General features: G+C 36.0%; 1 protein-coding gene across 1 annotated transcript in view; it reads right to left on the bottom strand.

Annotated features, from left to right (window-relative positions):
• LOC120636002 (gamma-aminobutyric acid receptor subunit beta-like) overlaps nucleotides 1–12,792 on the bottom strand; it is a 62,650-nt gene that overhangs the window by 22,367 nt on the left and 27,491 nt on the right. Inside the window, exons 2-5 of the mRNA XM_039907230.1 lie at nucleotides 11,783–11,886; nucleotides 8,051–8,118; nucleotides 5,929–6,155; nucleotides 2,904–2,986 (exon numbers count right to left, since the gene is read on the bottom strand). Coding sequence (XP_039763164.1) covers nucleotides 2,904–2,986; nucleotides 5,929–6,155; nucleotides 8,051–8,118; nucleotides 11,783–11,886 — 482 coding nt within the window. The remainder of the gene's footprint in view (nucleotides 1–2,903; nucleotides 2,987–5,928; nucleotides 6,156–8,050; nucleotides 8,119–11,782; nucleotides 11,887–12,792) is intronic.

Raw genomic sequence — 12,792 nt, forward strand, 5'->3', positions numbered from 1 at the left:
ACCAGGGGATGTCCGCAGGGCGGGGTTCTCTCGCCCCTGCTTTGGACCCTTGCGGTGGACAATTTATTGCACAAGATGGCTAACTTGCACTTTGATGTCCAAGGATACGCTGATGACTTGGTGGTCATTGTGCGAGGAGCATGTCAGGACACCCTCTCCCATCGCATGCAAAGAGCACTCAACACTATTGAAAAATGGTGTATAGAGAACGAACTTACAGTTAATGCTGACAAAACTGTAATAATACCGTTCACTAGGAAGCTTAAGATTGACAATCTTAAGCCACCCAAGCTGAACAACATAAGTATCCCATTCTCGGAAGAGGTCAAATACCTGGGAGTTGCACTTGACAGGAAAATGACCTGGAACTCCCACATAGATGGCGTACTTAAAAAAGCAAAATCTGCACTGGGGATCTGCGGTCGGCTGGCGGGGAACAGATGGGGTATGAAACCCAAGATAACCTTCTGGCTCTACACAGCCATTGTGAGACCTATTGTGTCTTACGCATCCGTGGTTTGGAGTAGTAAGACGATGCAGGTAAGAACCCAGAACAAGCTAAGCAGTCTACAACGCTCAGCCTGCTTACTCATAACAGGAGCGATGAGCACCACCCCTGGGGCTGCTCTGGATGCTTTGCTGAATCTCCCTCCTCTTCACCTACATGTTAGGAAGGAGGCGAAGGCTTGCATGTACAGGCTAACAAGCCAGGGTGTGGTAAACTGGATCTCACGAGAACTGAGGCATCTTCATAACTCAGTTCTTGAGATACCTGTTTTGGGGATGCCAACAGACTCAACAACTCCAAAACTTAATTTCCTCAGGCAATATACTGTGGAAATTCCAAACCGTATTGACTGGCTTGAAAACCGGATCACCTGGAAACCGGGGAGCCTTAAGTGGTACACAGATGGCTCCAAGTCGGGTAGTAACGTAGGATGTGGAATATTTGAAGAGACCACCAGGGTAGGGCTCCAACGTAACCTGGGTGTCTACGCCTCCATATTCCAAGCAGAGGTCTTCGCAATAATTGAATGTGCGGAAACCTGTCTGCTAAAGAACTACAAAAACAAAACTATTTATATCCATTCGGATAGTCAGGCTGCACTTTCTGCTCTATCTTCTGAGGTTCTAAACTCAAAACTGGTAGAAAACTGCAGACAATTACTGAATACTCTGGCGATAATAAACAGGGTCATTCTACGCTGGGTTCCTGGCCATAAGGGGATCATCGGTAACGAAATGGCCGATGAGCTTGCAAAGTCAGGCGCTTTGGAGAAGCAGATTGGCCCTGAGCCGGTCTGCGGAATACCCAAAAGCTTGGCGCAACTCACCCTTCAAACCTATTGTAATTACCACACACTTATTCGCTGGAGACAACTCCAAGGAATGAACCATTCTCGAGCGCTAATAAAACCATTTAACAAAAGGGCCGCCTCTGAGGCATTAGCACTCAACAGAAAAAACCTATGCATACTAGTGCGAGCGCTTACGGGGCACTGTGGGCTTAATAGACACATGTTCAACCTAAAGCTGCAGGATACAGATCTATGTAGACTCTGTAAGGAGGCTGCGGAGACGCCGCTGCATTTGATCTGTTCCTGTCCCGCGCTGATGCATAAACGCAGCACTCTTTTGGGGAAACACATAATGCAACCAGTGGATGCTAAATCTCTTCCAGCAAGGAAAGTGCTGCTTTTCCTGAAGGCGACCAACGCTTGCTGGGAGATCTAGACAGCGGCGTCACAATAGATCGTAGCCGGTCGACGTGACACCAGGGATCAGACGAACCTGAGCCGCCAGCAGAAGAAGAAGAAGAAATAATGTAACCTCTAAACCCTGTGAAGTAATATTACGGTTTTTATTGACACGTTGTATATTTTTTATTTTTATTAGTACGAGTATCAGCGATAACATTTTTAATTTAATATCAATTGCCAATTTAGTGACCGACTTCTTGTATATCTGGCTCGCCTAAAAAAAAGACTTATTTACTTAAAAACATTCTTACATCCTCAAAACCGTATAATATCATGCATATCATAAGGAGTACTACATAGGTAGGTACTAGAAGCGTGCGTACAGCGAGGCTGTCGTAGTGCGTAGCAGTACGTGAAGGGTGAGCGGTATACTCGCGCATGCGTCGGCGGGTACGGGTGCCAGTGCGAATGCGGGGTGAGGTGCACGGCTGTGGTGGGTCGGGTGGTCCACGTCCGTGGAACGGCTCGTCGTTGTATGGACTCGCGGCCGTCGTACCCCGCCTCCTTCTGACCGCGCTCAACTTACGCAGCGTCGATGTCTCAATATCATTTCTTTCGCTTAATGCTCGTGAGGACAAAGGCTTACTATTTTACGAGTCTGCCTTCTGCGGGTGCTGTATGCGAGAAGGAGACATCCAATTTATGAGAACACGAAGGTAATCACAGCACGTGTCGACGGTTAAGTTGTACGCTTGTGCTCACAGGGTATCCCTGAGTAGCATCTGTGATACAAGAAAGTGGTCACAACACAATCGGTAAGCCTAGTGATTAATTTGCATTGTGGTAAGAATCAAATCAATGATTGCTTTAGGTGAACACACGGACATAATTATTAAATGCGATCAATTATTATTTTTCTATCATCGTAGATTCCTTGGGCCTCGCATCTCATACGAGCGTTTAAGTATTAAAAGGGTTGAGCTGAATATTCGACAACCCCAGGACTCGTTGGGTGTGCAAATTTCACATAATTGCACGATACATATTATATGAAGCGTGCTTTTTATATAACACTTTATAACAGCATAAATATAATAATATTATGCATAAACTGTAATTTTCTTTTAAAATTTACACAAAGTTTTAATCATTACTTAAATATACATTTTAATATTTTAACTACACCATCTTCAAGATACTTACAACTTTCAATTTCTATGTGGCACAGTTGACGATCCATTGGGAAATATTGAAGGTTCATAGGACACGATGCAGTTATAGTTAATCTGAAAAATTTGTTGGAAATAACATTTAACAATCCATTTCATAAAAAAAGTATGGTAGGATTTAAACTGTAGTTTTTGAGATAACCAGCCTATAAACCTATACGTCTTTTTTTAAATAAGAAAGCAACATTGAACTAACTGTGTGAAGAAATTTATCATAGGCACTCAAATCCCTACTAACATTATAATTGTCAATGTAAGTTTTTTTGTTACGCTTTCACGCAAAAACTACTTAACTGATCCTCATGAAACTTTGTACATATTCTTGGAAGTTTTACGACATTAAGCTCGGTTCCTTTGAAGAGGGTGTTTGACAATTTTACACCATAACTCCGACAAATTATAATCGATCGAAAATATATCGATTTAAATAATTATTTTTGTACTATAGAGGTTACGTGTTTTATGTTATAATACGTGTTTAATTTTGCCCAAGCTGTGGTTGGAGATAGAGGACAGAACTGGCTAAGCGATACTGAATACTTAAAATTGTTAGATCTACAACTAAATTTAATGCCACATCACAGCAATTTCTATTCAACAGCTAGTCGTATTATATAGAAAAGTGCTAGGTGTTTTCACATCCGCAAATCGAAGCTAGTTTAATAAATAATTATTGAAACAATAGATGTACGTTGCGATGGTGTGTTGTACCATATTGCACGTTCCCGCACTTTGCGTGGGAGAAGAAGAATGGGAAGAAGGTATTGAAAGAAGAAATGATCGTAAACTTATAAGTTTACCAGAAAATAAACTAGCGTATGACAGCAACTTCGTCTGAGCTGGAGTTATGATATCCCAAAGACAATAAAATCCTATGTCTAGTGTCTATACCCTACTTCAGCTCGAAAACTACGGGGAAAAATTATTATTATTATCTTTTAGAAAAAAATCTTAAAATATAAAAACTTGAAAAATTAAATAAGTACTTTTTTTATATACTTTAATCTATTATTAAGCCTTAGGTGGAAACATTTTTATGTTAACTATAACAACTTTAAATTTTTAAGCAAGAGCCTAAGATCACCAACATCTTGGATATGAAATACTACTATATGTTCAAAACGTGTAATTAATTACTTTCATACCAAATTTCTAATCTCCTTGTTCACACCTTTAGGGATAGAATTAAACAAAAATACCTTTTTATTTCACATCAAAATTTTAAATTTCAACGTGAAGTTTGGGCTGTACACCCTATTGTATATATGTTACGATCAATGTTATGGACTTGCTATATTAGCTATCATTGCGAGCTCGTAACATTGTTTAGGACATTATTTTGTTAACGAAAGATTTGTTGTTCACTATAGGATTTAAAGGCAGGCTCCGTGATCTACATTCGGTGGCTAAAAACTTCATTTAACGAAGAAGAAACCAACTGCTAGGACATCCATCGGTACGAATTAGAAATGAGCTGTATGCATAAGGTAAGAAATGTTTAGTTTGTACCTCAATATTTAAATTTTTCTAAACAATTATCTATCTATCTATCTTCTATATATAAAAAAGACAAAGTGTGTGGGTATATTCCGTATGGACTCCGAAACGGCTGGACCAATTTCAATGAAACTTTCAGGGAATCTCCGGATTGACCTGGCGAGTAATCCTGTAAAGTTTAGTTACGATCGGAGCACTCCTATTTTTCTCCTAACCTAACTGTCAAATACAGCTTTTATTTACTATGATGATATTCTATTGTTGGGTGTACATGGGTGTAGATAATGATCTTCACCCGCTCGAGATGAGAATAGAAGAGAATGAATACGGAGAGTAATAAATGATTTAATATATTATGAGACTTAAATTAAAAATTTAATGATGTAAGTTTATTGTTTAAATAAAATAAAGCAAAATCTAGCCCGGCGATGCGGGCTGGGTACGCTAGTTAACAATAAAAGAGAAATTGCTCGAACCCTTTTCATGTCCTCCCTTCTATGATAAATTTAAAAATCTTTTACCCACTCCGATGAGATTTTTTTTTTTACTATTTAAAAGTGGGTTTCTGAAATCCTCGACACCAATCAAGAAATTTAGAGTTTCCATTATTACAAAATTGTACAGTTCTTAACAATTTGCCTTGGCATCAGCGTTTGTCGGAACGAAATGTCGCGAGACACACATAACAGGTGAGCCCGGTTACATCTTAGAGATTGCTAGTTAACTTTGAGTGGATCCTTTCTTAACTATAATATTATAAATGCGAAAGTGTGTGTTTGTTTGTTTGTTCTTACTTCACGCCCTAACTAAGCGACCAATCAACTAGATTATGTCATAGAGTTAGTTTAAATGTGAAAAAAAAATTATATCCATTTATTTCAAGTATGCCTAAAATAAGCACTTTTGAAACGTCAAGTATGTATGTTTCTTGTGACTCTACCGGTTCGGACCGGTTCGGACCGGTTCGGTTAAAAGGACGAAGAGTAACATAGGTTATTTTTTATCCCAGCGAGACAAACAGTTCATGCGGTATTTAAAAAAACGGTAATGATCATGGAGAATGAACGCGAGCAGCAGCTAGTCAAAATATAAATCTCGACGCAGCAATTGACGGAAAAACAGCGCGGGAAGTCGATGGCCAGTTGCGCGTTGTGTATCCTATTTGTAAAGGAGGCCGAGTTAAATCTATTCTATTTATACCGCAATGTAGTTTAATATTATATCAATAAATATTTTAATATCTTCCTGGATTTGGACCCTTTAAATTTCAATGCTAGTCCATTCCTCGACCTCACTTCGCCGATATGCTGATATAACCAAACATGTACGTTGTAATATCCACAAAGCTTACACACACAAAAAATAGACACATACAATTGAGGCACACTATTTATTTTAACAACAGAATTATAATTATAGCGGCAACACAGTTCCCAGTTCTGCAACCATCAGTCTTAAATATAATAGATACCAATTCAATAAACGGCTTTTTTATTGTATACCTGATACTCCTAGTGATAGATCCTGAATAGTGAATACGTATGAATTCGTTGCTAGTAGTTGCTATGTGGAAATATGATTGTTTTTCATTAACAAAAAATGTATCGGGAACCCAAATATTTTTGACGAAATCGCTTCCAACTGACAAAGTTTCAACACCCGGTCTTTTTTTGTAACCCAGTCGAGGATCTGTCCAAAACTGTCTGAAGTAGAAATCCAGCGTGAAGTCCTGAAGAGAAAAAAAACAAATAATGCACACATTTTTATAACACGTTAATAAAGTTTCACATAATTACCAAAACAAAGATCTCAATGAGACATCATCAACAATATATAGTATGTTTGATTGGTTAACAAAATTGATGACTCAGCGAAAGCTTTGTATTATTTTATAAAAATGAAACACATTTGACGTCAAGATTTAGTATAAAAAATAGACTAGGTTCAAAAAGACATCTAACATCTGCATGCGTTGATTGAGTAGCTCAGTCGTGAGATAGTGTATAATAATATAGTGGTAGTGACAAAAATATGGCTAACATGTAATCTAACAACAATGTAATGTTAAAATCAGAAAGGTATGCTACGTATTTCAATGAATAAAATTAACGAAGCTTGAAAACATTGAACATAAAATGCAGTGCTGTGTGACACGAAGGCGTTACTGTGGTGACTAACAATGAAGAGATGGGTGCTGAGTGTTGGGACAGGGCGAAGTGAGTGGGCGGTGACGCAGGCTGGCACCCACGGCTCGATAAAGGCAGTCTTTTAATTGAAGCTAATAAGCCGGTATACAAATTGCCACGTGTAATTGTTGAAATTCTGAAGAACAAGACGTTCAACATAGTTCTCGGGTCGCTTGAGACTCGTAAATGTGAAAAAGACAATCTCTCCATGGCCATGGGTCACGTCTTACTGTGACCTTCCCAACTTTGATTTGGTTTCCACTTCGGGGTCTTTCACCCAACGCCTAGCAGCTCATTCAGTTTGGAAGACCGGATAAGTTTCTATGGTTTTACGAGTCTTACGATTCTACAATACGCTAATAGTCAATAAAATTTCAAAATTATTTAAGCGATAAGAAATAAATTACTATATAAAACCGGTGTTCCAAGTAACTGGAGAGCAAGAAAGGTAACGAATATTTAGGCAATATCAGTAGATACACATATACGTACATACACATCAAACTACGAAATGAGTGACGAAGAATTAAACAGTCGTCGCAAATCCATAGAATTTATTCGATTGAACGCCAATTTATTTTAATGGAAAATTATTTCGCGAAAATTGAAAAGAGCTGAACGTTAAAAACGAAGTGTTGATGTGAGATCAAACGAGACATTTACATACGCGTTTCCCTGAAATGAAAAAATAATTCAACGAACAACTTCAGATCAGCAACAAGTTTTCGCGGAAGTTAAGTCTACTAGTCATGAAACCTACTAACATCACCACTTCGCGCGAGAACAACTACTTCATCTTTGGAATTACGAGTACTGCTGAACACACAACCTGATAACTTTTAAGGTTATAACGGATTGCTTTTCTTATTATGAGGTCACAAAACAAATTTTGTTCAACACATACGTTAAAGGATCAGGGGACACATAATAAGAAAGCAAGATTTGCGGACAAAGGGCGTTCTGCTCCACGAATCGCGGGCATGCTCGCAGCCTCGTGTCTGGGGCTGCTCGGTCGCAGCGGCCGCGGCCGGAGCGACCGAGTCAAGCGTGAGCTGAAAGTTGCGAGTACCATGAGCACTTCGGAGACGGAGCTGATAGAGAGCACATACATGGTGACGCCCACCTCCACTGGCGGACCTGCAATCAAGCCCAATCGTGAGTCGCGCGCGCGCCTCGCGCCGTGAAAACCAAACCAGAGGACGTGACGTGCCCCATCGCCAGAGCGGGGTCGCGGGGGCGCGGGGTGCGTGCGGGAGGAAATAACGCGCGCTGACGCCGCGGCGATGCGATTGCGTCAGCGCCATCGCATCATATCGCGCCTAAGCATCGAACCGTGGACACGGGTGCTACAATGAACGGTAATGCTGGTGATTGTACTAAAGGACAAATCTTGCTATGTATGCGCTGTGTCTTTGATATTGTTTTGTAAATAAGATACCATTTTGACTTCAGACAGAGAGCTGATGGAGAGCACGTACATGGTGACCCCCACTTCCACGGGTGGTCCTGAAAACGACATAATACACAGCATGACAAGTGGTATTTTCCAGCGTTATCCGTTACCGCAGCTGTTGCTATTTTTAATTTGAAATTGTGAAATTTCAGACTCTTCACACATCTGTCACAATATTTTATATTAATTGAAATATTCTTATGGAAAAAGGATTTAACTAAATAAAGCGTCTACCTGATTGATAGAAAGACAGGAAAATTCAAGCGTGTTGGAAGAATAATGATCATAGGACAGTTGAAATTGAGACAAATGAACTTATTAAGGGGTTGAGATGAATTTGTTGCTTGAGTTTATTAACGATCTCTTAGAATTTGAAGATATTTTTTTAATAGTTCAAAAATGTAATTGTTTGCTGTCTAAAATATACGACTGGCAACGAGTTTAAGTTTCGTCTATATCAAATGAACAAAATGATTTGATATAGACGAAAAACTATAGTGTACCATGTGTAGATTCATTATAGATTATTTAACATTAGAAACCAAATTCAATGCTTCACTCAGTTAATTGAAGGAACTTGTTTTAAAAATAAAGTTATAGGATAAAGTACATACAGAATAAAATAATTAGGTCGAAGTTATTTTCTTTGTAGGGTATTTTTAAAATATTTACTAATAATAGCTTACGTTTATATTATTAAATAATATCGTAATTAGTTTTCATTATTGTATTATTTTTTAAGGAAAAATGATTTTTGAATCATTGTAGCTTTCTTTGATTAGAAAAAGATTAATTTAGGACGTAATTATTAAAGTAATTTTCGATTTTACGTTATTCTTCAACAAATTAGTTAGATATTTTATTATTATTTTGAAGTTTGAATAAATGTAGGTAATCATTTTAATTAGTAAAAAAGTGTCGTAATTTTTAAATCGATTTCTAATAAATAAATATTGAAATACAGCTCCGATATCTGGCCACATTTAGGTTCTATTTTGTAGGTTGGCGGTTGTGCAAAATAATTTATTCAATTAATCAATTATTTATTGAGTTTTTTAATGGTAGGGTAAAAGAAATGTTTATAAATAACAAATAGCCATAAAGAAATCAGACATTTTTTGGATTTAATATACATGTGACACGCCGCCAAATCCTGGGCCTGTCCACGGGCAATGTCCTTTAACGCGACGTCTCATATTGTATTATCTTGACATCAACCGGTAGTTACTATTTAGGATATGTTTTGGCTTGATAGACTGGCTATTCTAATAGAGCATTATGATAATACATGCTAGTTAAAGACGTGTATAATTTCCGCAAAACTGTTGATACAAATTTATACAAAGCTTGACGATAAGACTATAATTTAATGATTTACTACAACGAATGTTTAGGTAAATGAAAAACAGATTTTAAAATGTGTCTAGGTGTTTAATCATATGGTGATAAGAAAAATAGCATGTTAAGTTATTAGAGAATGCGTGCTACTTCAGATCTAACTTAACAAATGGTATTATCACGACCACCTCACAATAATGCCATAAAATATAAAAGGCCTGTTATAACAAAGTCTATTGAAATCGAGAAGTTGTAATTTTGTTTGGTTAGAACTTAGCTTATTACCGCATAAGTTCGGAACGTGATTGGACATATACGTCCATCAATATTGGTCTTGACGTAAATCCCAATATTGTGTTAACGAGATGAAGCTACGTTTGCTTAACGAAAGTACGAGTATGTTTAGAGTGCAAACTTATTAGTTTGTGTGCTATGCTAACCCTCGTACTTGAATAGTTTTATATTACTTTTCAATGAGTTCAATATGAAAGTATACCCAGTTAATTTAGTAATAGTAACTTTATTTTCATGCAAATTTCCTTGTAAATTTTTAATCTAGCAGTAGATTTTGAGAGCTTGTAGGGACGTAAGGGTACCTATAAACATTTTTTCTGCATTTTGCAACAATCATACCAATAATAAATACCGTACCTTTATATTGGACACTGCGGTAGCAGTTTTTAATTAATAACCGAAAAGGGATCGATTTTTTTTTTCGTTGATTACAACTATTGCCATCGAAATAAGTATACCAACAGCTGACGAAAATGTTAAAGGCAAAATAAATTACAAATTCAAACGTCCTTAAACTCACACAACTATAATGAATTTTGCTACGTATAAAGTTTCTTATCGTGAATACCTTTATTTCTTTAACAAATACAAAAATACGCATACATAATAACATTTTCAAATCACACAATAACCTCCCCGGAAGCCTTTATGATACATAGGTCTGGTGGTCATACATTTGCAATTTTTATACACGTGTCTTTGGACTGGCCTGACCATGAGATGTGAATTCACCGAGAATTATTTTTATTTTATTATAAGTAAAATACATTATATTGTGTTTCGCGTAATATAAAAAATTGAAGAAGCAGACATAGACGTTACTTGGTGAGATGATATATATCCAAAATATCAGCAATAAACTAGGTGGATATACCAAAGAAAGGTTATTGCTCTTTCAAACAAATTATTGAAATAAGTCATTAAATAAACAAATAAATTTATTAATACAATGTTTTCAATAATAGGACTTAAACTAAATAAATTACATGGTTCAGATAATGTGAATACGAAAAAATGAATAATGACATCCCTAACCCAAAAATGAAACAACTAAGTATCAAACAAATAATAATGATAACACAGATGATACATATCCGTGATAAGCTCTAAAATCTGACTTTTATTATTAAATCGCCAGCACTAGACATCACAGTGCAACCATAAATTAATTTAGTAGTCTAGCTTATAAATGCGGTCAATGCGGGCTTTACAGTTGTCATATATTACCCACAAAATATCATATTTAAGTCAGAGTCGCCATGTCATTAAGTTTCTGGAGAATAAGAAGTTCCTTCCCTTGTTGACTGAATGTACACGTAATGATCAAAGAAAGTGATATAACTAATTTAAAATGAAACCTTAATAATACAGGTTTGTTTCACGACATCTTGTCTTTTTCAACTTCTGCTGGTAAGGCAGTTATTTATGTAGGACCTTAACAGAAGTAGTCATTAATAAGTTTTAAAACAATATGAGATATTATTTTCGTCTATTTTTAAATATATTTTTACGTCAATGCCAACAAGGCGATGTTTTAATATCATAACGAGTATCATCTTCAAAAATAAAACATAAGGATGGTTGACTGCTATAATTAAATGAATAAAGATCAGTAAACCTAGTAGCCTTGTGGCACTGCCTTTTCATAATATTAGTTTTGGAATTTATAAGTTATATAATAAATAGATTTCCTTACATTAGGATATAACTTTTTTTTATGAGTTCTTGCAGTATTTAACCATTGAAATTTTTAATTATCATCGTTCAAGTTATTTTATTTTATATGCATTGCCTGCGCGTGGGGCACAAAATTAATTTTTATATAATCATCACCCGTAGATTCAGTAATTTTCAGTGATTTTATTATACTTAAAACTTCATACGCGTCTATTAACTTTATAAACATTGATGAGTTAGAATCAAATTTATTATTAACTTTGTTTGATTTGTTTGCATCATCTTAGTGAATGAAATGATTACCTATTAGATATAAGTGAAATTTTAAGTCCTAAGTGTTCCTAATATCTTTTTTATGATCCCAGTAATCTGTTCGTTTGTATGATACTATCTATTAGTGATACTAACCTCCATAGTTTGGTCTTACTCTTTTGTCATAACTTATGCTAAAGGAGTCCAGTATAGCGGATATGTTGACATCACCATACATGCCACCTCCACCACCAGCGCCTCTGTAAAGAAAAAGTACTTTTATTAATTTGAAAATAATTGCATATTATAATACATGCATATTTTGTCGATATTTACCATCTTAACAATATAAACGCTAATCTGTTTAGCGTTGGAACCGATTAGATATAGGACAATACTACCATACCCCATACAGCTTAGCCCGCTAACATCTTAGACTAGGTATATCATAACTTACTACAAGTTGAAAGTGATCGTATGAGAAAGTGATTATCACGAATCTGTTGCTATTTATTGTTTGATAAGTATTCATGAAAAGTTTACATAACTTTCTATGAAATATATAATCAATCAATTCTCTCCCTTAATGACCTCATACCATCAAGCAACTTATTATAAAGACCAATAAAACTCAAACTACAAAGTCCATTTATATACGTTCATATAAACAAAGGCTAAAAAAAACACTCCAGCAAGAACGTTAACGGAAAATAAATCTGAAATAATCCTTCTGATTGCAAGCATATATTTTTTATACCTTTAATATAAAAGTCGAATGCAAAATGTCAGCTAACGAAGTGTTCTGTGAATCGGAACCAACGACCAAAGCGATCCGAAAATTTTAACATCATTTTTAACTCCAAATCCTTAAAAGCGGATCGAAAAACTGGAATTATTTCTGCTTAAGGTGCCGTTTTGCTGTATCACAAACTTTTGTGTGATACATTTTATTACCGATATAATTATTATATTAAAATATGGTAAATCTAAATCTTCTGCTGAACTTTTCATATTAGTGTAAAGTGATCGAGTAAACTATATGGGTTTTTATCGACTTTTTAATTTTGGTCTAAGTTTAAAACGTTGTACAAACATAATATGTCTATTATCGTTGATCTTCTAAATTATTCCCTACATTTATTAGTTAGTTTAAAATTTTTGCATGC

Source organism: Pararge aegeria, chromosome Z, assembly GCF_905163445.1.
Source record: "Pararge aegeria chromosome Z, ilParAegt1.1, whole genome shotgun sequence".
NCBI classification, from domain to species: domain Eukaryota; kingdom Metazoa; phylum Arthropoda; class Insecta; order Lepidoptera; family Nymphalidae; genus Pararge; species Pararge aegeria.